Source organism: Platalea leucorodia (genome assembly GCF_965183815.1).
Source record: "Platalea leucorodia genome assembly, chromosome: Z".
In the NCBI taxonomy this organism is placed as follows: Eukaryota; Metazoa; Chordata; class Aves; order Pelecaniformes; family Threskiornithidae; genus Platalea; species Platalea leucorodia.
This window is the reverse complement of record NC_138858.1, coordinates 45,267,443-45,293,637: the sequence shown is the minus strand read 5'-3', so window position 1 is coordinate 45,293,637 and position 26,195 is coordinate 45,267,443. Positions and strand designations below refer to the sequence as shown.

At 38.6% G+C, this 26,195-nt stretch overlaps 1 protein-coding gene across 10 annotated transcripts in view; it reads left to right on the top strand.

The window, feature by feature from the left end:
* Window positions 1-25,979, top strand: part of AGTPBP1 (ATP/GTP binding carboxypeptidase 1) — a 73,232-nt gene extending 47,253 nt beyond the window's left edge. For 4 of the 10 annotated variants that reach the window (XM_082335937.1, XM_082335940.1, XM_082335934.1 and 1 more), the window contains 4 exons: window positions 797-973; window positions 6,465-6,625; window positions 9,193-9,372; window positions 25,301-25,979. In XM_082335937.1, coding sequence (XP_082192063.1) covers window positions 797-973; window positions 6,465-6,625; window positions 9,193-9,372; window positions 25,301-25,478 — 696 coding nt within the window. In that variant the 3' untranslated portion in view covers window positions 25,479-25,979. Of the gene's footprint in view, window positions 1-796; window positions 974-4,644; window positions 4,941-6,464; window positions 6,626-9,192; window positions 12,606-25,300 lie in introns of those variants that run through there. The other 6 variants (XM_082335939.1, XM_082335938.1, XM_082335943.1 and 3 more) reach the window with 6 other exon arrangements.
* Window positions 25,980-26,195: the final 216 nt, after the last annotated feature.

The window sequence follows — 26,195 nt, the reverse complement described above, 5'->3', positions numbered from 1 at the left end:
TTATATGGGATTTTGTCACTTCAGCCTGCCTTACCGTAGCACACAACAGACAATATTTAATAAGAGTTGTGGGAAGAGGCCTTTTCGTTTCAAAAAGGTGGACTGAAATGTTTGGGCAAGCTTACACTAATAATGGTATACGTACTACTGATTCAAAGTGGTCATGTGTTTTGGCTTAACTGATCTAAATAAAAGCTGGAAAGAATGTAGTCATTTAGCATTAGTCAAATACACATATTTGCATAACTGTTTCTTGTCTTTTTCCAAAGCTGTCATGTAAACAGTTATATTGAAGTTTGATTCACGTTCTTGAAGTTAAATATACACCTAGTGCTTTGCTGAATATGAATGAATTTTATGTATTAATAAAATACTGCGTATGTTAGGTCTGCAAATTGGATTGCTGAAAAAGTCTGAAACAGAATTAAATTAATTAATTATATGGGGTATGTAGTACACTTAATTTGAGCAAAGTTAATTCAGTGAATTAGGAGGCAGTGGCGATCACCTGAAGGATTCTTTTGTATCCTGATTCTTACCCACACGACTAACATTTAATTTTAGTGACTGAGTCTGAAAAAGACGATTTTAATAAGTAGAAAATGGCAAACGTGTTGTCACTTGAACACACTGGGTTTTGAAAACTCAAGATGGAGAAATGCTTTCGTTCTTGTTCTCTTAATTCAAACTGCAGCAAAATTTTCTGATGACAGTTTGTGATTGAATATTCCCCTCCCCCCTGCTTCCATAAGTGAAATAAAAGAATAACCGTATTTTTCAAATTGCTGTCCTGCAGGCACTCCCCAAGATCCTGAGTCAGACTGCCCCAGCATTCTGCATGGGCAGCTGCAGCTTTGTAGTGGAAAAGTCCAAGGAATCAACAGCGCGAGTTGTTGTCTGGAGAGAGATAGGAGTACAAAGGAGCTACACAATGGAAAGCACGTTATGTGGATGTGACCAGGGGAAATATAAGGTAAGAAAATATATCAGTTAAACTGTTACTGCTTTATAATTTTTTCAATTTGCATTGGTATCTTGTTCTATAACACCACTTGCTTGCTTGCTTGAAACTTCTAAAGCTCTTCTAAAATCTCTGTGTATGCTAATGTTAGAGTGAAATTACATAATTTACAATATTACAGGTTGCATAACAGTCTTCATCTGTCACTTAACACGCCACCCCCCCACCCCCCCACCCCCCAGTGTGTTATTCTTATTGGCTGTTTTAACAAGATTGATACTAATTATTGCTTGTAACACATATGTATGCATGTAGTTAAAAAAATCAGAACTGTTCTTTCCAGTAGATTATTAAAATTGGGTAGTAATAAATTCCAATACTAGAATAAAAATTTCCTTTACACACAGCAACTTCAGACTTCACCATGGCAGTTCACGGTTCTTCAGCAGATATTTAGTAGTGTCCCTTACAGAATTTTCCTGTGTAGCTGAAGAAACAGGATTATAAATCAAAACACTTTCATATCAGGTTACCAGAACTACAAATTACACGTCTCTGAACTCATCATAGTTGTTTGACTTCTTGACTCAAAACTTGTTTTCAATTTGTCTCCTTCAAAAGTGTTAACGGGGCTGGATATTTGAAAACAAAAGGTGACCCTGTTCGTAGTTTCTCACTAGTAGAAAACTTGCTTCATAGAAAATGTTTGTAGGAAAAAAAAAAAGGAGAACCACCACCCTAACATCTGATCTTCAACTTCTGTCACTGGGTTAAATTTAGCTACAAATTGAAGCGAGTTTTTAAAATGAACATTTATGGAAGAAGTCACAGTTTCCTCTGCTTGAAAATAGAGTTTAGGAATGCTAATCAAGAAAATGACCACAGGCCTGAAATAAGGTGCTTGACAAAAAGAGGATCAGAAGGCTGAGATCAAGGACAGTGACAGGGACAAAAAAAAAAGTTGGAAAAAGGTATATTTAATATATTAATGTATGCTCCAACACCCATGCTTATCTCCCTAGGCAGAAGGAAGACCGATATTTTGGCAGGAATTTCAATACGTCTGTAACTACTAAATGAATGACTTAATTTTGTCAACTGACAATAGAAGCATTCCTGCTATTGTCAGAATATTCTGTTATTCCTCAGATGACATCGTTATGGAGCTTTAAAAAATGGTAACTCATCCAACTTGCTTATTTTGAAACTTCCAAAATATTCTTACAAGTGTGAGCCTTCATGGCTTTGGCAGTGTTGCTACAGAAAGTTCTTAAGAAAGGGGAATTGAAGATGCTTTGTGGACAAACTTTCAAGATGCTTAACCTGCAAAGCCATTCTTCAGTAAGGAAGGAAAAAATGGCTGAATTCTGTGGAAAAATCATTTACTCAAAAGGGAAGACCATTCTTGTATGTGATATAAACTAGCTGATGAGATCAAATTGCTGTTCTGTCATTCGTTTTATGTGGAGTAAAACAGTTGTGAGGTCTTAGTCATACTCTGAACATACAGGAAGATTCTTCGTGTCTTCTTCACTATGATAATGCTCAGACTTACTAAGAAAATGTATCTAAAAGGCCAAGGTGACCAGACAGAACAAGAAAAGAGCAACATTTCTCCAGTAAGAAGGTCAAAGAGATGAAAAGGCTCAGTCTTTTTTTTTTTTTTTTTTATTTATTTCTTGTGGAGGGAGTGGGGCCAGCAACTCTGTGAATAAACTTGTCGTATAAATTAGGTTACATATTTGATAATATGTTATTTCAAAACACAGAGAGGAGTTAAACTGTAGAAATTCCCTCTCCTCCTATTTCCCACCCCAAAGGACGTGACAGTTCAGATCTGAGAAACTGTGTATCATGTAAAGGTCTGAAGCACTTTTCCAGTCATCTTCTGGTTTGGCATCATCACTGAATTTTGTTCAAAGCATGAAGAGGATTACTCAACAGTTCTGTTCTTTACGGGAGAAATGCTGAGTCTTTGCCAAAGCTGGATAATATCAGAACATCAGTTTTTATTATTTTTTATTTTACTCAGACAATGGTGATGCTAGTCTGTTTCCAGCCAGGAAGCTGTTGAACTGATGTTAGCAATTCTTACCTGAATTTAGGATCCCTGGTGACAGTTGTCTCCGGAAGCAATCTTGTTTTAACTGCTTGTGTGGGGTCTTCGTAGTGCATTGAGAATTAGTGCTGCAAATATTGCTCAGTCATTTGTGATTCAAGATACTGAAAAGCAAATGTTCAGGTGAAAAGATGCTCCAAGATCTCCTATGGAGGATAATTAAGATGCCAGACAAAAGAACAATTTCTTCAATAATTCAAACCACATGAAAACTGAGATCAATCCCTTTCCTGATTGGAGACAAATAAGTTTGGGAGTGTTCCTTAATTTTTAAGTTAATCAAATATTAATCTTTATGATGCACATAAAAAGACAACTTTAGGAGACAAGGATTCAGTCAACAAACTTTGTCAGTTACCATGATCCTTCAGTTTCTAGGTTTTGAGTTCTCAAAAATGATCACATCTTTGTAGCCTCTGCTGAATAAGAAAGCAGAAAAACAAGATGATGTTTTACTGTCCAGCTGACTTCTTCAAATCTTAGTATGGCTGTTTTCAATTTATTAAGTACATATTACAGGAATATTCTTCTCAACTTGAGTTCGCAGTCTGTTGTGCCTTCATTTTGCATCTTTGCTTTTGGGTAGCAAAGTTCATCACTGAGACACTCTAGTCATGTAAAGGCATTTTCATGACGTGCTTGGTAAGGAAGACTTTAACCAGCCATCTAAAATGTTACTGTCTCGAAGAAAGACAATTATATAAAATGTAAAGAAAAAAAGGAATGAAATTTGGTGCATGTTTAAAAAAACAAACAAACAAACCCCAGCTACTTCCAGGTGACTTGTGCTTAAAAGCAATGCTTGCAAAAACTTAAGGAACTTTAACAGGCCACAGTTAAAGGTACTAGAACAACAGTTGAAGTGATTTGAAGATCAAGAAGAGGAGTGTAATCAAGGCTTCAGTGAAAGTGGACTTCACCTCAGTTCACTTTGTTAAGGCAACTATTTATTATTATTTCCTGAAACAGACCTTGAGTCTCTTGTTTCATGGAAGTTAAGAGATTTGGCTGATGGGAGAATAACAATGGATTAAGAAATTTGGTATTTGGCGGCTCTGTGGTATTGCATTCTCCATTATGATTTAAAGAAATGACAGAAGCAAATCTAGACTTTGGCATGGGCTTTTACCACAAGTATGTAGACCCTGCAGTATAGTAAGTTCAAACTTTATCATCCAGGCATTTCACAGTTGTTCACCTCCAATCTGATCCATTTAGGTCTCTCTTTAGTTAGATCCTCTTTCTGCTCTGCTGAAAATAGCAGCCACGGAACATGCACACGCTATTTATCTTTCTAACAACTGTCTTTGCACTTTCTTTCATACTGTACTCTTGTCCTTTTTCGACTTAGAGCCACTCCTATTATACTGTCTTTAAGGAATCTGCCAACTAACGATAACTTCTTCAGCAACAGATGTAGACAATGATTGGAAAAGTTTCTGAACCATCAAGTTGTGCACATTAGTAATCTGTGTAACAGTGAGATTACTGTTACCCTTCTCCTTCCTCTTCTGCATACGTGTTGCCTCTTGTCCTTAATGTTATTTTAATCTCTTTGGGGCAGGGACTGTGTCTTCCTGTGATTAGCGTAGTGGAGCCCCAGCTATGATTGGGGTCTTCGAATGTTACTGACGTGCAAACAAATACAAAACAAAAACAAAAAATTGGCCTCTGTGGATAAGGTACTGCACTGGGAGTGAGGAGAACTGATTTCTGTTCCCAGCGGGGTCAGTGACATGCTGTGAGACACTGTGCAAATGGCTTCAACCCTCTCTGCCTCCATTTCTCCATCAGTAAAGTGAGGATAATTCTTCCTTTATTAATAAAGTGCTTTGAAACCTACAGCACAAAAGCATTATAAAAGAGGTAAGTAGTATTACTATTAACAATAATACTCAAATACCCAACTCTTGTTCACTGCTAACAGGTTTCTGTACCATTTGGCTGGAGGATGCATTGTTTAGAATAGGGGATATAGCTTTAGCTTTCTTGTTACTAAAAAACACCTTGTTTATGGAGACTACCGAGGGAAGAAAAAAAAAAAAAGAACTAACAAGCAAAATAAAATCAAACTTTCCATTTCTTAAGTGTGCATATGTTCAAAACAGAAGTACATGAAGAATGTGCGGACTGTACCATTTCTGGAGCAACATGACACTTTCCTTTAAACCTTGCATTTTAAAATACAGCATCAGTGTGGCAACGTATACAAAGCTTGTGTGTGTGATTTTTAGCTTTTAGTAAAAAAATTCCTACTCCATTCTTTTTGCTTCATGTATTTTCCTACTTGATGACTTAGCTTACCACCAGTTCCTGGTTCTTCTGCTTCCCTGCTTGTTTTGTCAAAGCTCCTTTTTAACTACCTTTTACCTCAAGAGGCTCAGAAGATTCAGACTAAAATCTTTTTAAATTCTCCTGAGATACAAAAGTTGCAAAGAGGGAGATTGAGTTGGGTTGTGACATTGAATTTGTTAGTGTATACACAGTCAGTACTAGCCAATTCCATAATTGTTGAGGGTCACTCTGGAATATCATTCTCTTCTCATAAAGTAGTTGAGGTCAGAGGTTCTGTCCCTATATACTGCACTGCTGGCTAGATTAAAAGTGTAGAATTATCTGATGGGGGGCTTTATCACGTATGTAAACTTGGAGAATATTGCCTAAGTTCTACCTCCTAAATACTCTATGCAGAGGAAAATGCCTTGGTATATCATTCGAGTTAGAAAACAGCTATGGCTCTTGATACTTTATGTTTGTTGGTTTTAATTACTAAACCTATGAATAAATGCTTTCAGAATTAACACGGGTAGCCTCTAATTTACAGGAGGGAAACAGATGTTTGTGTCAAGGAGTAACTTTGTTGCCTTAAGTAGTCTTATTTATGTGTCAGAACATAGCAATGAACTTGATCACAGCTACAATATGAATTAATTCATTTTTTTCATTCTGATGGAACTTCTGTTGAAGAATCTTGTATTTGAAATCCTAGTATTTGAAATTCCTTTTTATAAATTTTGTCTCAGGTTTTAAAAATAATTTGTACTTATAAACTGGGATATGATCTCTGTTCTCTCTTCCAATGCCACTGGTTAAAGTGCTGTTAATACTGATGTACTAGAAGCGTAGACTTTAGGAAGCTCCAAAGAAATGTGGATGTGTCCAGAAATGTGTGTTCAGCCTTAGAGGAATCATGTAGTTACTCTCTGAGTTTTCTCTGATACTCTTGCTAAGTGTTTACTCTACAGTTCTTATTTGTTCTGTGTTTAGAGCAAGAGAGTGTGTTAAATAAAATAACTAAATGTGTTTTAAATAGTAATTCTGCAGTATGTGTGGGTCCGTCTGCATGTACCTATTTTGTATTTTTAAATCTTATTTTTAAATTAGGGGTTGCAAATAGGGACAAGAGAACTGGAGGAGATGGGAGCAAAGTTCTGTGTTGGCTTACTGCGTTTAAAAAGAATGGCCTCACCTTTGGAATACAATCTGCCTTCTAATCTGTTGGATATTGAAAATGAACTGATTGAGTCAAGCTGTAAAGTGACAAGGTAGTACACATTTATTGTATTTTTTTTTTTCGCCCCCCCCCCGGAAAATTTTCAGTTTCTCAAGTGAGGTAAAGATTCTCCCAAGAATTTTCTTCCACTCATCAGAAATAATGTTGATGTGTTGTGACCTGTTAGTGTAACAATAATCTGAATATATCAGAAATCTGTTGTGTTAATTCAATTGCTTCAAACTTCTAAAGAAAACAATAAATACAGAGTTAGACTATATGTCATATTTGTTGCTGGGATAAACACTGGCAATTCTAATGTCATTAGGGACTTCTATGCAGTAAAACTCAGTAGGTCTTAGGTCTCAGTTGTCTCTTGGAGAGCACTTTTTTTTTATTACTGGCTACAGTATTAAAAATGTATCTAGACAGACTTAAAGTATGTCAGTGAAAGCACTGTAAAAACTGTAAGCTTTTCTTCCAAACTTTCTTTTTTCTTTTTTCCCCTCTGGTAGAGATACGTAACAGTATTTAAAGAATTTAAAACATGTGAAATGAGGTTTGGGTCACAAAAGAAATGTATTTGCTCAGTAACTACCTTATTAAGTTGCCAATTCTTAAAGCTCTAGATAGGCTTGCACAAGTATGCATACTATTGCATATTTCCATTCATGTAATTCATCACTGAAGTATCCACATATACACGGTAATTGGGGATACACAGCAAACAAGTGATTTCAAATGTACAAGCATATCTTTCTGAAAATCTGGTTAAGAGATTAAATAAAGCAGAGTTCCAGACTTCAGAAAAGCATTAAATCAGAAAAAGAGTAGGATGTATACACCATAATATGTTACCACTTGGCACACTTAGAGCCGAAAACATTTTTATAGTGGCCTTGGCTGTGGCTTCAACTTAGCTAAAGCAGTACTGTGCAACTTTGGGGAAAAAATGAAATTTATTATTGGTTTTGTGCAACTGAAACAAGGAGGTGCTTGAGACTAAGAATTTAATCAGATGCTAGACTAATGAGCAATTTGTCTGTAGACCATGCAGAACTAGCAGAGATATGGGAAGGCATCTGCAGTGCCCTACGGAAGGCGGAGATGATGTTTAGTTCCAGTATTTAAACACATAAGTGTTATCAGAATGTGGAATACGGAGAAAGACTGGAGCTTGCGTTCGTGCTTAGCATTACAGATAGTAATGAAAAGTGAAGTATAAGCTAAAAGGTGGTAAGAACAATAGGAGTAACAATAGGAGAGAGTCTTGAGGAAGTGGTTAAAAGTGTATGAAGAGTAGCTGTGATATCTAGGTATCTGTCACTCCACTGATGGCTGGATCCCTCAGTATCCTTTGCTCACTAGTACAGCATTAGCATGCTTGTAAGGGACGGATTTTTACTGTCAGATGAAGTTTTGTGCATGGGTAAGGCTGAGTTAGTGATTCGTGGAAGAGAGAGGATCAGAAAAAGTCTTTGGGAGTAACGCAGCCCCACCAGTGTGTAAGCGTCACTGAAGTGTAGGTAGGCTTACTGGGAGAGAGCCATATGGCAGATGCTGAAAAAAGCAGAAAGTGTTCTACAGCTGTTGGAACAGCATTAGCATGGTGTCTCCAGTGCAGGCGAAACACAGCATTTTAATCCCTAAGAATGCTTTGGTGGTGTTTACTGTGCTAACGTAACATTGATAGCAAAACAATGGTAGCAGCAGAGAGCAGCGCTTAGCATTTGTAATATTATTGTGAAGTGTATCACTCTAAATTTTCATTTGATGTTGTATGAATTACCGTCAGCCTGATAAGACAGGGTTTGAAAGCGTAAAAAAAATACCAGTGTCCTTGGTTTTGCAAGTGTAGAACCATATTCCACTGTCTCTATAGTATGTTTAAAAAAAGGTGAGGGGGGATAAACTGTGAATGGTCTTGAATTCTTTTTCTTTTATTTATTTATTTTATTTATGGCTGGTACAATGAATTAAAGTAATTATCTGCTTTGCTCTAAGAAGTCTCTTGCTTGTCCATTTGTGTAGCATAGTAGTTTAATGAGCAATACTACAGAGAAATTAGCACAGAAAATCTGCTTCCACTGCTGTTAATCCAGGGGATGAGACAGTTGATCATCAGGTAACTATGGAAAGCAGCAATCTTGTCCTAAGGTTTTGGATTAGGAAAAAGCAGATTCAGTGGGTTTTGTCTCATGGACAGGGATTAGCCTAAGGAGAAAAAAAATTGAATTGCTTATGTATTGTTTTATATGTATTGCCAGGGATTCAGGTTATGTATCGTCTGAAGGCAATCTTTTTAGGATTCTTCTTAAATATATGAGGAGCTTACTGTCTGATAGACATTTCAGTTGTTCTTTGGGATGAAATATAAGTGTTGACAAAAGAGACGAAAACTTGAGAAGTCAAAAATGTTAACTGCTAAGGAAGTGTGTAGATGCTTGAAAAAAGTTCTGTAGTGTACCTCAGATAGATATATTCCTTGACATGAAGGTGGGGAGCAAGGAGCAATGTTTTATACTGTAAAACTCTTGAGAGAAATCGCCAGATGGAATTCCATCTTTATGATACAGGAAGTCTTACTACAGCAAATATAATTAATTGTTTTGATTACAGTTTTCCTCACAAGACCTTTATCAAAATGAAAAGGAAAACTAGGAGATGGAGAAGGAGGAAAGAACACGACAGCTGCCTTCAAATACACGAAGACAGATCCAAAGAGTCTGTTCTCTCTAGGGCAGACAAGACCAGGAATAATGCCCCTAAATTACAAGGAAAAGTCAGTCTAAACTTTAGGTAAGAATTCCATATGGCAAGCAAAAATGAAGTTCTGGAATAGTCATCTGGGGAAGTTGCAGAGTCCACAGGAGAGTAAGAATAGCACAGACAGGCTTCAGTCTAGAATGGCAGTGGGAACAGCTGAATTAGCCTTCATGTACAGAGGTACACAAAGGGGCTGTGGGAAACTTCTTCACTGAGTATTGTACTTAAAGTAAATGACTTATTCGTAAATATGAGGTAGTTAAGAGTCACTTTGACTCTCTTCTTTAAAACATTGCTTTACAGTGTTCTCTCAAGCATTTGCATGAGAGCAAGGAAGGGCCTGTGAGGGACCATACGGAAAAAACCCAGACCCCTTCTGGGAAACCAGCATGCTGGGGTGCCTCTTTGAAGTGCCTGCACACTAACGCATGCAGCATGGGGAATAAATACAAGGAATTAAAGATCCCTGTGCAGTTGCAAGGCTATGATCTTGTTGGGATCATGGAGATGTGAGGGGATGCCTCACACAACTGGAGTGCTGCAGTGGAGGGATACAGGCTCACTAAGCAAGGACAGGCTGGGAAGATGAAGAGAGGGAGTTGCCCTTTATGTGAGAGAGTAGCTGGAATGCATGGAGGGCTGCCTGGGGATGAATGATGAGCCAACTGAGAGCTTATGGGTGACTACTAAAGAGCAGATCACTCTGCGTAACATAGTAGTGGGTGTCTGCTGTAGGCTGCCTGACCAGGAAGAACAAACAGATCAGGCCTTCTACAGACAGCTAGAAGCACCCTCAAGTTTGCAAGCCCTGGTCCTTGTGGGGGACTTCAACCACCCCGATATCTGCTGGAGAAACAACACAGCAGGGCACAAGCAATCCAGGAGCTTCCTGGAGAGCATTGATAACTTCTGGACCCAAGTGATAAGAGAACCAAGAAGGAGAGGTGCTCTGCTGGATCTGGTACTCACAAACAAGGATGTGCTGGCTGGGATGTGAACATTGAAGGCAGCCTTGGCTGCAGTGACCATGAAATGATGGAGCTCAGGTTCCTAAGAGGAGGGAGCAGGGCAAAAGGCAAGATCACAACCCTGGACTTGAGGAGAGCACACTTTCGTCTCTTCAGGGATCTGCTTTGAAGAGTCCCATGGAATAAGACCCTGGAGGGAAAGGGGGCCCAAGAAAGCTGGTGGATATTCAAGGGCCACAGCCTCCAAGCTCAAGAGCAGTCCATCCCCATGAGCAGGAACTTAAGCAAAAATGCTAGGAAGCCTGCATGGATGAATGAGGAGCTCCTGGCAAAACTCAAACATATAAAGAAAATACACAGAAGGTGGAAGCAGAGGCAGGTAACCTGGGAGGAATATAGAGGCACTGTCGGAGTATGCAGAGACATGGTAAGGAAAGACAAAGTCCACCTGGAGTTGAATGTGGCATAGGATGTCAAAGGCAAGAAGAAAGGCTTCTATAAGTATGTAAGTAGTAAAAGGAAGACTAGGGAAAACGTGGGCCCACTGCTGAATGGGGCAGGAGCCCTATTGACACACAACACGGAAAAGGCCGAGGTACTGAATGCCTTCTTCACCTTAGTCTTTACTAGCAAGACCAGCTTTCAGTAATCTAAGGACCAGAGACTGGGGAAAGTCTGGAGCAAGGAAGACTTACCCTTGGTGGAAGAGGAACAGGTTGGAGAATACTTAAGCAAACTGGACTTACCTAAGTCCATAAGTCCTGATGAGATGCACCCACAAGTGCTTAGGGAGCTGGCTGATGTCACTGCGAGGCCACTCTCAGTAATCTTTGAATGATCATGGTGATTGGGAGAGGTGCCTGAAGACTGGAGGAAAGCAACTGTCATTCCTATCTTCAAGAAGAGCAAGAAGGAGGACCCAGGGAACGACAGGCTGGCCACCCTCACCTTGATCCCTGGGAAGGTGATGAAACAACTAATCCTGCAAAGCATTTCCAGCCACATGAAGAAGGAGGAGATTATGAATAATCAAAATGGATTCACTAAGGGAAGTTATGCTTGACCAACCTGATAACGTTCTACAATGAAATGAGTGGCTTGGTAGACGAGGGGAATGAAGTGGATATTGTCTGCCTTGGCTTCAGTAAGATTTTTGACACCGTCTGCCGTAGGATCCTTATAGAGAAGCTGATAAGTATGGGCTGGATGGGCAGACAGCGAGGTGGATTGAAAACTGGCTGAACAACTGGGCCCAGCGGGTGATGATCAGAGGCACAAAGTCTAGTTGGAGGCCAGTAACTAGTGGTGAACCCCAGGGCACAATAGTGGATCCACTCCTGTTTAACGTCTGCATTAATGATCTGGATGATGGGTCAGAGTGTGCCCTCAGCAAGTTTCCAGACAACACCAAACTGGGAGCGGCTGATCCAGAGGGACCTTGACAGGCCGTAGAAATGGGCTGACAGGAATCTCATGAAGTTCAGCAAGAAGTGTGAAGTCCTGCACCTGGGGAGGAACAGCCCCATGTACCAGTACATGCTGGGGGCTGACCATCTGGAAAGCAGCTTTGCAGAAAATGCTGTGGGGGTCATATTGGACACCAAGTTGAACATGAGCCAGCAATGTGTCCTCGCTGCAAAGAAGGCTAATGGTATCCTGGGCTTCATTAGGAGCGTAGGCAGCAGGTCGAGTGACGTTATTTTTCCCGTCTCCTCAGCACTGGTGAGGCCACACCTAGAGTACTGTGTCCAGTTCTGGGTTCCCCAGTACAAGAGAGACGTGGACATACTGGAGAGTCCAGTGATGGGCCCCTAAGATGATGAAGGGACTGAAGCATCTCCCATAGGAGGAAAGGCTGGCAGAGCAGGGACTGTTAGTCTGGAGAAGAGAAGGCTCAGGGGGCATCTTATCAAGGTGTACAAATAGCTGAAGGGAGGCTGTAAAGAAGATAGAGCCAGGCTCTTTCCAGTGGTGTCTGGTGATAGGATAAGAGGCAATGAGCACAAACTATAGAGGAAATTCCATTTAAGCATTATATGTATAGTGGTTTTATATATATATTTGTTGTGAGGGTGCTCAAACACTGGAACAAGTTTCCCGTGGAGGATATGGAGTCTTCATCCCTGGAGATATTCAAAAGCTGTCTGGACATGGTCCTCGGCAGCCTGCTGTAGGTGGCCCTGCTTGAGCAGGGGGTTTGGACAAGATGACCTCCAAAGGTCCCTTCCAACCTCAGCCGTTCTGTGGTTCTGTGAGAAGGGGGAAGTGTCTTTAAGTCTGTCCTCAAAAGACAACTGAGTGGTGGTGGTGTGAGCAGCTTCAAATTCGAGTGCTAATACAGGTAGGTAGAATACAAGGTTCTAAAATAACAATCTAGATGCATTTCTCTCCCTCAGAACTTTCACAGCCAAGCTCCTGATGCCTTGGCATTTCTGCCATGTACACTTTAATAATTCTGTAAATACAAATTCTTCCCTAAATATAGGCTGGCTGTAAGGCATTTCACTTGGCAGCTATTGTGGATGATAGTCTTTCAGCAAGGGCACATGTTTGTTTCTTGAGTTCCTTGTGTGCATTGGTGCAGCATGTTGAACTTATACTGACATGTTACACCTGTTTATCATACTTTCCAGTTTTTAAAAGTTTTACTTTTTTTTTCCATTAGCAGCTACTATTATATGTTAATGAGACTATATTTTTCCCATCCATAAGTGTTATATCATTGTCAATTTTATTAGAACTAAGCTTCAGTATAAATGTATCTCTTTGAAATATTAAACCTCAGTTATGGCATTTCAAATCAAGATGTAGTTGTGAGTAATTAGTTATTAGGGTGGCATTAAAAAACAGCCCCAGATTTCCACATAACTTTACATTAATAGCTGCCTCAGATACAGAATCTGTATTTTATATTGTCTCTCTGGAGAAAGTTAGCATCCCAGTTCACAGGTAGTTTGTGGCTGTGCTTTGGGAAAAAATGATGTGCTGGGTTTCTCAGTTTGTTAATGTTACTTATGATGGAGTGGCCTTAGAAGAGCACCTCTTGAATTGAGGAATGCCATACATGAGTCACTCCCCATAGTATCTACTGGAGAGCTAAAGACACATCAGAAACACTTTAGTATAAGGATGGGATAAAAAAGGGTGAGGAGTCATGTACCATAACTTCTAACATACTGCTTTGCATGAACACGTGCACAAAAAATCCAGCTCTAAAGATAATTGAAGGAAGTGAATAAAAAAAGTAACTATACTTCTTGACCTTCTTTCCAGGGTTGTGGGGGGAGAAGCAATTGGTTATGCTTTACCACTCTGGTTAAGGTTTTAACTGATCTGCAGTAGACAGTTAGATGCAATTGTGGTAAAGAAGTAGAAAACTGTTGTCTGGATTAAATGTTGGTGCTAGATGTTATCTTAAACTAAGAACAGGATTACTGCTTTCTAATATTTCTGAAAATTGCAATAGATCAGCACAATCATTTATTGAGAGAGATTTTCTTGTTTCAGTGAAACTAAACTTTACAGTAAAGGTAATGGTTATGGTCCTGATTCTGGACTAGGATTTCCATAGTTAGTCTGTACACAAGGTGATCACCTTCTTTGGAAGTATGTACAAGCATAAACATAAACATTCGGACTTAATGGTTCTTCTATATTGAACTTTTAAAGCACATTGTTTATAATGGGTATGAAAGTGCCTCCAGTGAGTAAAAGGTTGTTACTGCTTTCTGTTTGATAGGAAACTTGAGTAATGCTAGATGAGAAAAGGAACAAATGGGATGGTGGGTTGTTTTGATGTTACAAAATAAAGCAAATCCTGGAGAGAGGAGTATGAATAGACACTCACAGTTTGAACTTCCTTCTCCAGCTAAAATAATTAATCCAGCTAGCTCTAAAAAAACTATTATGTACCCAAATGAATTGCATGTAAAGTACAACCATGCTGGGTGCAAGGGGAAAACTGCCTCTGACTTGATTTATATTTTGTTGGTGGGAGCAAGGGGCATGGGGACTGTTTTATACTGGATTTTCTGAAAGGACTAATATAAGACTTTACTACTGCAAAAACGCCAATGTAGTTGGCTTGGCACATGTGAGCATAGATGAAAAATAACATGAGGCTCATAATAAGGTTGATATTATTGAGACTGTAAATGGAAATGTTTATAATCCTTTTGTGTGAGGAAGGTAGCTGGTACTCAGGAACTTCAAAAAACAGGAAGGTTCAGTGTCCATCCCAAAAGACCAGGTCATGAAAATCACAAAAGTAATTGTATGGCAAGACACAATCTTAAGTTGAAGAGAGATCACTGAATAACTTCATTCCATGTTTTGAAGCTGAATTTGTATATAGAAAAAGTAAAAAAAAAAAAAAAAAAAAAAAAAATTTCCCCTAATCCTGACCTTTGGGTGTTACACAGATACAGATGGTGAAAGGTAATAACCAAATGCTTCTGCGCTAAATAAATTACGATAGTGGGAAAAAAACAGATTCTGTACATGTTAGAGTTACAATTTTTATCAGATAAGGAACATTGACATAAGCAGTACTGAACTTTATTGGAGAAATCTGTTAACTGTTTAGATTTTTCTAATATCCCATGGCTTTGTTTCTTAGATTTATTAAATGTAAATCTATTACTTTAACACTAAAATAGAAGAATATGTAGCATGAAGTGAGAAAATAGGTACCTTGCTCTCAGTGCTCATTTAGCAATACTGTATATCTATGTGAGAATCTGTGATGGAAAAAGTAAATGTGTAAATTCCAACAACTTATCTTTAAAATGTGGCATTAAGACTGAAATATGTTGCGTATTTGTGAATCTGAATCTCTGTATGTTCTGACCCAATCTTAAAAGTTATTTGATAATCATAATTATTTATACAGAGACTTATTTCATTGAATTCAGTGGAAATGCTTTTTATTTAAAAGGTGGGAGTGAAATCAGGCACTTAACAGAGAATGTTTTTCAGAGAAAGGTGCGAACAGTACTGCTGTCTGTGTCACTACTTGAATATTGACCCAATATCACACTGTCCCTTTTTTTCAAGTGTGAATTTTCTTAAACTTTATGTGTAACCACAACAGCATTATGTACAGCCACTGATTTGTCTGTACCTGCTGATGCATCATCAGATAGATTTGTTTAACCAAAGTTACCCGAGCAATCATCTCTAATTAAAAACATTGAAAAATATTTAAGTACACAATACTTGGCCTGGCAAAATGCTCCTCTAGTAAATCTAGAAAAATATGACTAGACTTTTTTTAATTATAATTCTAGTGTCCTTCTGAGATGGGAATGACCCATCTCTATGCATGATAATAGGAATTTGCTATCTGGATAACTAGGTTGACTCCTTTTTATTTTGATAGCTGTGCTGTGTGTCATAGAAGCCATGTACATACATCGTTTTTGCATAAGCAAGAAACTATAATCTTGTTTCCAGTACCCCTCCACTACTAGCAATAAAAGTGCCTTATAATAATTTTTGTTTGCACAGTATCTTATTTAATTCTTTGCTGAAGGGATTAATACTGCCGTAGGTGGAATTAAGAGATGGTCCGATTTTTGTTTCCCAGAGGCTCAGAAGCCAAGTTCTACCATATACCTTAAGCCGTCAGACTTTTTGCCTCAATTACTTGGAAAAGTCTGTCTAGAGAAGAGCAGTTTTATACTGCTCCCCAACAAATATGCTTATATAATAACTGGGCCAAATATTCTTGGGGTCCAACTTTTCTATCTTTGGTAGCACTCACTGCATGTCTCAGCAGAAAGTTGAAAAACCTGTACTGTTTATCGATGATGATACTCAAGGGGGAAGTCTCAGGTTATTTATTTTTAGGGACTGGCTTATATTCAGAACTGAAACACATACTGTAAAACAGGTTGTAGTTAAAGGTCAGCTCTTTTATGGGATAATGGAAATATCATGTTGCCCTATTCTGGATATTACTTAAAATTAATATAATAGACTTTTAATTCTATTGAAATACACTTTGTACTGTCTCAAGAAGTACTAGATGAGGACATGGTAGATAGGTATTATGAGATCTTTCCTCCTCAAAAAAAAAAAGAAAGGATGAGGAATATTCAGATTTTAACAGCCAAAGAAAAGTGTGGTTCAGCATGGATTACCCCTGATCTTTCATAGTTTGGGTTTGCTTTTTTTTTTTTTTCTTTGGGGGAGGGAGGTTCTATTTAAGCAGTATTTTTGTATGATCACTGAACGAGTTTTCAAGGCTACGCTGTATTTCCCTTGTACAGTGAAAAAGAAGACCAGAGACTGCCTCAAGGTGTTGCAGTTCATTCAGAGTCCATAATCATAATTTTTCTTGTCATCTTGGGGGTGTGAAAGGCGCTCCAGAATGTCTTGCTAGAAGGCTACAACTAATTTCCATAGATACAATGAGTACCAGGTCCTAGTGACACCTCTAGTAAGGCTCAGCAGACTTTTGAGCTCTCCTTTTCCCACTTCCCAGTCCAATGATAATGAAACATAGAGAAGCCTGTGGCTGGTATTTCTGGGTATTCTTACAGGGAGTTGGGCTCCCTAGCTGTATGAGACCTCACTGCTGTTTGGAAGAAAAGTTTGCTTGGTAGGGTTTTCTTTCCCCCCCCAACCAGTAAGGATCTGGCTACTTTTCTGTGCAGCAGAAGTCCCTCTCTTTGTAATTAACAGGAAATAGATTTTCAATTACTTTTTTTTCTATTTCTTAGTGCTTTAAAAAACAGATATTTATTAACACCTCTTGAAACCTGTATGCCAAATCTGTGAAATAAGCTGTCCATTCCCTTTGATTCAATACTTGTATCCAAAGTGCTGAAGTTTTAGTGTTTCTGTAGGGTTCTGGACAAGATACTAAAAATGTCCGTCAGCTGAGGTATCTATTTATTACGTATCTATTCACTTGAGTGCTGGAAATATACAAAGAGCCTCTATTGAGTAAAATTTATAAAGCTTATTTCTGTTCCTCTTCAGAGGCAGTCATAGGTCAGAAGATAGTTACACAATTCCTTGCTTTACATGCCCAGACTTCCATTCCCATTATTCTATTATAATAAAACTACTGCTTATACTTTCCTCACACTTATATGATTCACTACTTACTTACATTCATTACTTACCATTAGACATGAATGATAAGCTACCTACAGAAAATGCAGGTAAAAAATTCATGAGTAAGAAGTATTAAAGAGAGTAGTTTTTACACAGCTGTAATGTCCCTGTAATGCTAGAGTAGAGCAATGAATAAGATACTAGTTATTTCCTTTATAGTTTGGACGTTACTGGCGTTAGTTTTTACAAAAACAGAATTTTAATGCTTTAGAGGATAAGCAGGTGAGTTTAAACATTCAAGTCTATACACAAAGAAGCACTGTTTTTATTTTTTGCAAATTATTTTGAGGGTTTCTCAAATTCTTTTTGGTTTTACTGGTTGTACTTAAAATGATCAAGTAGATGTTAATATTTTAAAATATACATCCAGTATTTCATTACACATATTCTCAGTTTCCATGAGTTCATTTTGAACCATGTCTGAAACATATTTGACTTAAGAAAAACAAAGCAATAAGTAGATTTATTTCCCTCTGGCAGTGCACTTTAACATTTTAAGTGATGAATTAAACACTTTATTTTTCTTTAATTATTTCAAACCTGTTTGCCAATGTTTTCCCCCCAGTTCCAAATGGAAAAGATTAGACTAAATGTAATACTGATCTTGTAGTAAGAATTATAGTTGTTATGCTGACAGATTTGATAGGGTCTGTATGCAATGAAACAAAAACACATGGCTGCAGTCCTGACTGTTAGGACTTACTGGAATTATCTTTTGCGCAATAACTTGACCTCTTTTTGGAAATTCTAGTCGTTTCATTGATTGTTTTGAGGCTCATTGGTGTGTTCTAGAACATGGTGTATTTTTGTTTGTTAATTTGATTTAATCATAGAAGAGAAGCAGACTGAGCTTTTGGGACCTAGCATGTCTAGAAAATGGTAGAAAAAGTAGACTGCCAAAAGGAGCTTTGGGAAGAAAAAAACTGATGCAAAATCCATTTCCTGCACTTAGTCTTACACTTGAGAAGACATCAGACTGGTGAGTCAAGGAGTTAGGGGTACATGCAGTGAGAAGGTGTCCAGGATCTTCTTCCAAAGGGTCTTTCTAGCTGCCAGAAGGAAACTGGATTTGTCCTACTTTATTTCCCTTCCCCTTAATAACTCTTAAACTTTGCCCAGAGATTTGCATAATTCTAATCTCCTTCACCTGGGAGTAAAAATTTTTTTCCGTCCCACTCCTGCAGCATCTGAGCTTCTCTTGGCATTTCTTCCAGTACCTTAGGAGTACAACTTAGTTATAAAGAAGTCATCTTATGCTGCAACTTTTGTCCTTTCTGTCCCTTTCAGAAGGTTGGAAGAAAAAGCTATCAAAGATGAGACCTAGAATTTCTCCTCTGGCCTAAGTGAAAGGGATTGCTTTTAATTCTGTGTAGACTGTAGTATCAGAGTACTGTTTCTCTTCTCTACGGCAAAATAAGGAAACTAGTAATCTGAGGGGAAGAGGGGAATGGACCCCCAAATAGGAGGGGGAAAAAAAAAAAAAGGTGTGATGAACAGGTTATATGTTCTTCATACCATTTTTCAAGCTTTTCTTCCACTCCTGGTAGTATGATCCAAATATTAGCGTGGGCTACAGTCAATGATTGTTGAATCCAACTAATTTAATCCAGTTTTGACTTTCACAAAACGTATTTCAGAGTGACAGCACAGAGACAGTGTTGAGATCACTTTTTATTAAGCTGTGGAGTGGAATTTTGTAACTCTAAAAGTGGGGATATTTAAAAGCAAGACTTAAATGGGATTTGGATACCCAGCTTCTTATGGCTTAGAAAAGAGTTGGACATGTTGTCCTCTTTAGCCTTGGAAATTCCTTTGAGGAAATATCATTACTACTTGGGAAAAACATATAGGTGAAGAGCTCCTGAAGGGGACAGCACATGTAGCTACATGTGGGACATTGCCTAGTGTAGCAGCTTTGCTGATCCCTAGAAGAGAATATAGACCCTAAAGGGAAATGAAAAGGAAAACTAGGGAGAAACAATTCCTTTGTGATACTTCCCGACTCTTATTGCTCTAAAATTTTCCTTCCCCTGGCAATGCAGTTTTAAAAGGAATCATTAGTTCTTCAGATTTTTCTCTCCTTCCTTTCCCAACTCCCCAAGTAGCTGCAACTCTTCATAGTTTGGCAGGGAATATTTCTTGATTTTTTTCTTTCAAAGTTTTAAAATGTATGCACTTCCCTTGTAGTCTCAGAAAACTGCTGATCTCCATGGGGTTGAAATTGGTAATGGTTGTGTCTGGCATGTAGATTAATTTCTCTGTAATTGAGTCATATGGATAATGAAAAATCCAAGTGCCCCTTTTGAGGGACAAATAAAATTTTAGTTTGAAAAAATACACCATGTTAGTGAGTAAGTTTATTTTTTAATATGTTTGGAGCATTAATGTAAGTAAGAAAAAACACAGTAAGGTAGTGTCATTAAAAAATAATAATTAAAATATGTTTTAGAAAAAAGTTGTATTCATTCCTAAATTCAGTGTATTCAATGGCAGGTGATGAAGAAAATACTCTTTTTTAAAGGAAAGGAGTATTCTTAAAGTTCTTCATAAACATGAAGACCACAGTATTGTATTGGGTATATTAATCAGGTATTTAAGAGTTTATCTTTTTACCCATAAAATGTTGTTCAAGTAAAATCTGCAAAACTTCAGGTTTTCATATAGTATTCTCTTTTAACTGCCATGACTTCAAAGAAAATACACAGATTATGGCATCCCTTACATTACAGAATTGTAGTTGTGTGATAAACAGCCTCTTCTAACCTGAGAAAAATAATGGTTTCCTTTTAAAACGAAAAGCGGGAGGTGTAGGGGTAAAGGAAGAGGGATTATTGAGCAAGTTAATTAGAAACAGCCCAAGGGAAAAGTTAGGAAATTAAAACCCATAGAATCAGCATGATGGCAGCTAAAAATATATTATCACAAGATATGCTGAGGGTGGGGAGCGGCAGGGAGGCAAATAAAGAATTTGATTAAACAGCAAGAAATTTTTTCAGGTGTTTTGATTTCTACATTTCTTGTGACCCAGCCTCAGTAAAACAGTGGAGTTATAATTACACTTTGTAGATTCATGCTAACCTGTAGAATAAAGATTGCTGGAAAGTTAAATATCCGAGGTTAACGTTCACTACATCAGAAGAAAATGTGCTATGGGAAAGCAAATGTATGTGAGTGGTATGCAACACAGGTTTTTCCTTTGAATGTAGAAAGTACTGTGATACCATTTTGTGAGGAGTGAAGGCACAAGAAAGGGAAAGTGAAAAAATAGTCTTGATAAAGATAATCCTAATATTTATTTTCAGTAATAAGTGATTGAGAAGTTGTGGTGCATTGTCCTGGATGGTAGTAGAAAGATTATTATGAGGCAGATTTCAGAGTCAGTTTTTACATTAAAGCTTTATGTAGCTTTGAAAATAAGATCTGTTTGTCTATTCTAGTGGTACTTTTCTTGAATAGAGGAAGTAATTTATAATGTTGATTTTTATTTTATTAAATGGAAAATGTAACAAAAAGCATCCCTCAGTTTCAGATGAGGATTTTGAACGTACACATGCAGAGCAAATGTCTAAAAAGTGTTATATCAGACACATTGACTTTAAGACTGTGCAGTGGCTGAATTTCTAGAAGTTAGGAGCATGCCTACATGCTTACATGTATGTGAATAAGTAAAAAATTATACAAATATATCAAATATATATTGGATACATATACCTGTGTTTTTTTCAAGACAATATTTAATAGGACATATTAAATGAATTGACAAGCCACTTCAAAGAGGTCAACTGTGTCATTTGCTTGTGTCATGGCTTAACCCCAGCCGGCAACTAAGCCCCACACAGCTGCTTGCTTACTCCCCCTGGGGGAATCGAAAGGGTAAAAGTGAGAAAACTCGTGGGTTGGGATAAAGACAGTTTAATAGGTAAAGCGAAAGCTGTGCGTGCAAGCAAAGCAAGGAATTAATTCGCTGCTTCCCATGAGCAGGCAGGTGTTCAGCCATCCCCAGGAAAGCAGGGCTCCATTACGCGTAACGGTTATTTGGGAAGACAAACGCCATCACTCCGAACGTCCCCCCCCCCCCTTCCTTCTTCTTCCCCCAATTTCTATACTGAGCATGATGCCATAGGGTATGGCATAGCCTTTTGGTCAGTTGGGGTCAGCTGTCCTGGCTGTGCCCCCTCCCAGCTTCTTGTGCAGCTGGCAGAGCATGGGAAGCTGGAAAGTCCTTGACTGGTGTAAGCGCTACTTAGCAGCAACTAAAACATCAGTGTGTTATCAATGTTATTCTCATACTAAACCCAAAACACAGCACTATACCAGCTCCTGTGAAGAAAATTAACTCTATCCCAGCTGAAACCAGGACAGCTTGTGTGTCCGGTTCTCTGTTTTCTCCTTAAAATAGGTTTTGTTGGTTGCTTTTTTTTGACTGGATCAACTATGTGAGCTTAGTTTCCAAATAATGACACTTATTAAAAAGAGTGTATAGCATTTTTAAGAGCTTTACTATTCTATATTATACCTCATTAACATGAATTTTTGTAAGTGCCTACTGTAATGCATTAACATCCCATTGTCAGTGGGTAATAAAATAGTTGTCATTGACACAGCTCATGGTAGTTTTCCATTTCAGTATTCAGAATTATTAGTTAATATTGGTCCAACATTCAGATTTAATGGCTCTGTTTCCTGTGAATTAAATTACACAGTCTATCCTGCAATTGCAGTGTGGATTCCTTGCATATGAAAGCTAGCAAATCAATATCTATGTTAAGTGATTAGAAGCAGAAGTTGCAAAAAACCTATGCACTTGTTGGAATGTGATACATTTGGTTAAGTTTCTTTCGTTTTGTTCTTCAAATAAATCAAATATTTAAACTTTTTTCCCCTCCCTCACTTTTTTTTTTCCTTAGAAGAAGTGTTGGTAGGTAGTGACTTCCTAGGACAGAAAGCATCACAGGATGAAAGCACAGAAAAATTGTATTCCTTTGCTGTTCTACCACAGGTTCTTCATGCAAAGCACGTATCCTTATGGTGTGTTGGGTTCCCCACCTGTAAAATGAATTTTGTTTTAAACACCCAGTTTATTAACCTACATAGTGGGTTGTTGCCCTAGTTGCAGGTTAAATAACCTTTAAAAGAATTTATTTTTGTGGAGCGTTCCTTTTTGCATGGCTTAATGAGTATGAGCTTGTTTAGTGAACCATGATACAGATTGTTTTAGATGTAAGTCCAGAGACCTTGACTGAATTGAATTTTTGATAATTTATTTTCTTACTATTCTAGGTCTTCTGTCTTTTTTTTTTTTTTTTTTTTCCCCCTAAGCTAGGACTAATAATTCTTCTCATTTGTTCTTTGGCAGTGCTAGGTTAATGGTTGGACTCGATGATCTTAAGGGTCTTTTCCAACCTTGACGATTCTATGATTCTATGATTCTTCTCCTAATATTTGAATTAACTGTCAACAGCACAAAACATTACAGTGCAGCATGTCATTGAGGCTACAGGTAGAGGAAGAATATTGTGAAATTTATTTATATTGAATAGAGATTGCATTGCAGGTTTCAGGTGGTCCACTTAAGGTCCTAAAAGACCTTTAGAAAGAAGCAGTGATTAATCCTTTTAATTATAAAGCCACAGCCAAGCTAGGCTGTCTTGTGCCTTGAGAGAAAATGAATCAAAATTAATATATAAACATTTCTACAAGTACCCTGGGGTCTTTCTCAATAAGAACCTTCTCACTGTTTTGCATGAGTTCTGTATGATATGATTATTAGGTAAAATGCATTACAAAACCTTCTTAGGACTTCATCTGAATATAAAATTACTTATGAAATATTTAGGAATACTTAGTGCTTTTAAGCAGATAGCATTTTATGTCCCAAGGGAGGTTAGTAAAACTGGGTCTGGGAAACAATTGTTTGGTTTTCTTTTTTTTTCCCTTTTTCTCTCCTCTGCCCTAGGGAAGTGAGAGGATCAGAAAGTTATATATTAACCTTTCTCCAGTTAACACTAAAGGTGTTAGTCCTCTTATTCTTGGAGGCCATTAGTTAAGGGCATAGATCATTCTGTGGGCAGTGTCTCAGTTCCCGAAATCCACTGCCTCTGAGCTGCAAGGCTTAACATACAAATTTTAAGTTTTAACTGCGTGCAAGTATGTGAGGACCTGGTATGAGTCAAGTGATTCTTATGGGAACTTAATCTTAGTTGTAGGCGTAAATGTGACTCCTTGTTTTGTCATCTCTGATATGTACAGTGTAATTGCTGACAATGCTTTTCAGTAAAATGTGTGTTTTAATAAGATGCAGAGGTTTCCCCACTGAATTTTTAGACTCTCATCTGTTTTTTAGTTTGTTTATACCTTATAGCAACTGCTGTTTCTTTATGTAGTTGTATCCTTGTGGTGGGTTGACCCTGGCTGGATGCCAGGTGCCTACTAAAGCTGCTCTATCACTCCCCTCCTCAGTTGGACAGGGGAGAGAAAATATAACGAAAGGCTCATGGGTCAAGATAAGGACAGGGAGAGATCACTCACCAATTACCGTCATGGGCAAAACAGACTCAACTTGGGGAAATTGGCTTAATTTATTACCAATCAAATCAGAGTAAGGTAATGACAAAATGAAAACTAAATCTTAAAATACCTTCTGCTCACCCCTCCCTTCTTCCTGGGCTCAACTTCACTCCCAAATTCTCTTCCTCCTCCCCCTGAGTGGTGGAGGGGGACAGGGAACAGGGGTTGCGGTCAGTTCGTCACACGTTGTTTCTGCCACTCCTTCCTCCTCAGGGGGAGGACTCCTCACACTCTTCCCCTGCTCCAGCCTGGGGTCCCTCCCATAGGAGACAGTCCTCCATGAACTTCTCCAACATGAGTGCTTCCCATGGGCTGCAATTCCTCACAAACTGCTCCAGTGTGGGTCCTTTCTACGGGGTGCAGTCCTTCGGGATCAGACTGCTCCAGCGTGGGTACCCCGTGGGGTCACAAGTCCTGCCAGCAAACCTGCTCCGGTGTGGGCTCCTCTCTCCACAGGGCCGCAGGTCCTGCCAGGAGCCTGCTCCAGCATCTGCTTCCCATGGGGTCACAGCCTCCTTCAGGCATCCACCTGCTCTGGCGTGGGGCCCTCCACAGGCTGCAGGTGGATCTCTGCTCTACCATGGACCCCAATGGGCTGCAGGGGGACAGCCTGCCTCACCATGGCCTTCACCATGGGCTGCAGGGGAATCTCTGCTCCAGCGCCTGGAGCACCTCCTCCCCTCCTTCTTCACTGACTTTGGTGTCTGCGGAGTTGTTCCTCTCACATATTCTCGCTCCTCTGTCTGGCTACAGTTGCGCAGTTTTTTATTTCCCCCCTTCTTAAATATGTTATCACAGAGGCGCTGCCACCATCGCTGATTGTCTCGGCCTTCGCCAGCAGCAGGTCATCTGGGAGCCAGATGGCATTGGCTGTATTGGACATTGGGGAAGCTTCTAGGAGCTTCTCACAGAAGCCACCCTTCTACCCCTCCCCTGCCCCCAAAACCTTGCCACACAAACCCAATACAGTTCTTCTGCAACAGCTTCTGATACTGCTATAATTATGTGAAGTTCTTACAGGCCATTAGTGTAGGTCTATAATGTGTAGCTAATTTGTCATGGCACATTTGGATGATGAGTTATGTATGACTGACTAATTAGTTCAGGGTCTTACAAATGCGGTTTTGGCTCCCAGTTGTTTTACGTGCAATTAAAAAATTGATACTATTTCAGGTAAACTGCCCCTTTCCTGAGGTAATTTTTGGATTATTGTATGTCAGGATAGGGACAGGGCATGATCTGAATGTATTGTTCCAAGTAAAACTTTTAACATGATTTATGCAACTTCTTGTTCATTATAGCCCCACTACGTATGTTTTGGATGAAGATGAGCCTCGCTTCCTTGAAGAAGTTGATTACAGCGCAGAGAGTAATGACGATCAAGACGCTGAATTAGCTGATAATGTGGGTGATTATGAGGCACCTAATCAAGAAGATGGCCTTTCAGACTCAGATTCAACAAGGATACTCCTTTCTTGAACCATCTTTACAGCCAGTAATAGGAAATAAAGTATCCTGGATTTTCATAGTCAAATACTTATTCTTTCTTGTCTACAAAGGGGATAGGCTTAAGGAATCACAAATAGCTGGGACCTGCCCAGCCCAAGGACAATAAATATTTGTGATTTCTGATAAATTGGCATTTGTTTTATTTAAGGAGTTCTGTGTTTTCTTTTAGCACTAAATAGATAAATTTATTCACCGGTTCATTTTCTACTAAATAGCACTGCATGGCATTTTGTGTCCTTAAACCCTGTCTTCAGAAAAATGGATTATACTTTGTGGTGTGTCAGAGTACAGAAGCTAATTCTTTGTGGTATGGTTCTTTGAGTTGCTTCCTGAAAAATACATATGTACAGATTTTCTAAATTAATTTGTGTATGTGTGTGTATATGCGCGTGTGTATACTGGGGTGAAGAGGTTATTTTTCAACTTTATTTCAAAGATACTTGACTGTGTTTGAAGTAATGTAGTGCCTGCTCTGGAACCATTCAATAATTAACAAAATTAAAAATGAAAAAGTGATGTATGAACTGTTGCACTTGTTTCTTGCTTCTGAGGATTATATGATTTTGCCACAGTACTAGGTGAAAATATATAACGTCTGTTCACAGTTCAGGAATTTTGCACAGTGACCAATGCAGCCTGTGCTTACAAGAACTATACACTTGTATAAAACTCTTTCCCATAGAATAG